Below are 267 nucleotides of genomic sequence, written 5' to 3'. Positions count from 1 at the left end.
TGTTGTTGCTACTGCCGCTGTTGCTGCTGCTGCTGGCCGACCCTGTCGTGACGCGGAGTCCCCCTGCGTGGGTGTCCGGTGCTGCTGCTGCTGCTGCTGCAGCAAGAGCAGCAGCAAGCTGCGCGGCTGCGGTTTCTGCTGTCGCAAGAACACCGGCGGCTGCACCGGCTGAAGCGGGTGAAGTCAAAAGAGGGGCGGCGGAAGCGGCGGCAGGTGGAGGCGCGGCAGCAGCAGCAGCTGCTGGAGAGGCTGCAGCAGGAAAACCCG

The 267-nt window shown here is 67.0% G+C and overlaps 1 protein-coding gene across 1 annotated transcript in view; it reads left to right on the top strand.

Moving 5' to 3' along the window:
* ETH_00041570 (uncharacterized protein) overlaps window positions 1-267 on the top strand; it is a gene marked incomplete at both ends in the record, with an annotated part of 1,852 nt that overhangs the window by 1,492 nt on the left and 93 nt on the right. The window contains one exon of the mRNA XM_013374536.1: window positions 103-267. Coding sequence (XP_013229990.1) covers window positions 103-267 — 165 coding nt within the window. The remainder of the gene's footprint in view (window positions 1-102) is intronic.

The sequence above is a fragment of the Eimeria tenella genome, genomic scaffold, assembly GCF_000499545.2.
Source record: "Eimeria tenella Houghton genomic scaffold, Eth_scaff2103, whole genome shotgun sequence".
Classification (NCBI taxonomy): Eukaryota; Apicomplexa; class Conoidasida; order Eucoccidiorida; family Eimeriidae; genus Eimeria; species Eimeria tenella.
Note: the sequence above shows the minus strand (reverse complement) of the source record. Positions and strands in the feature narration are given on the sequence as shown.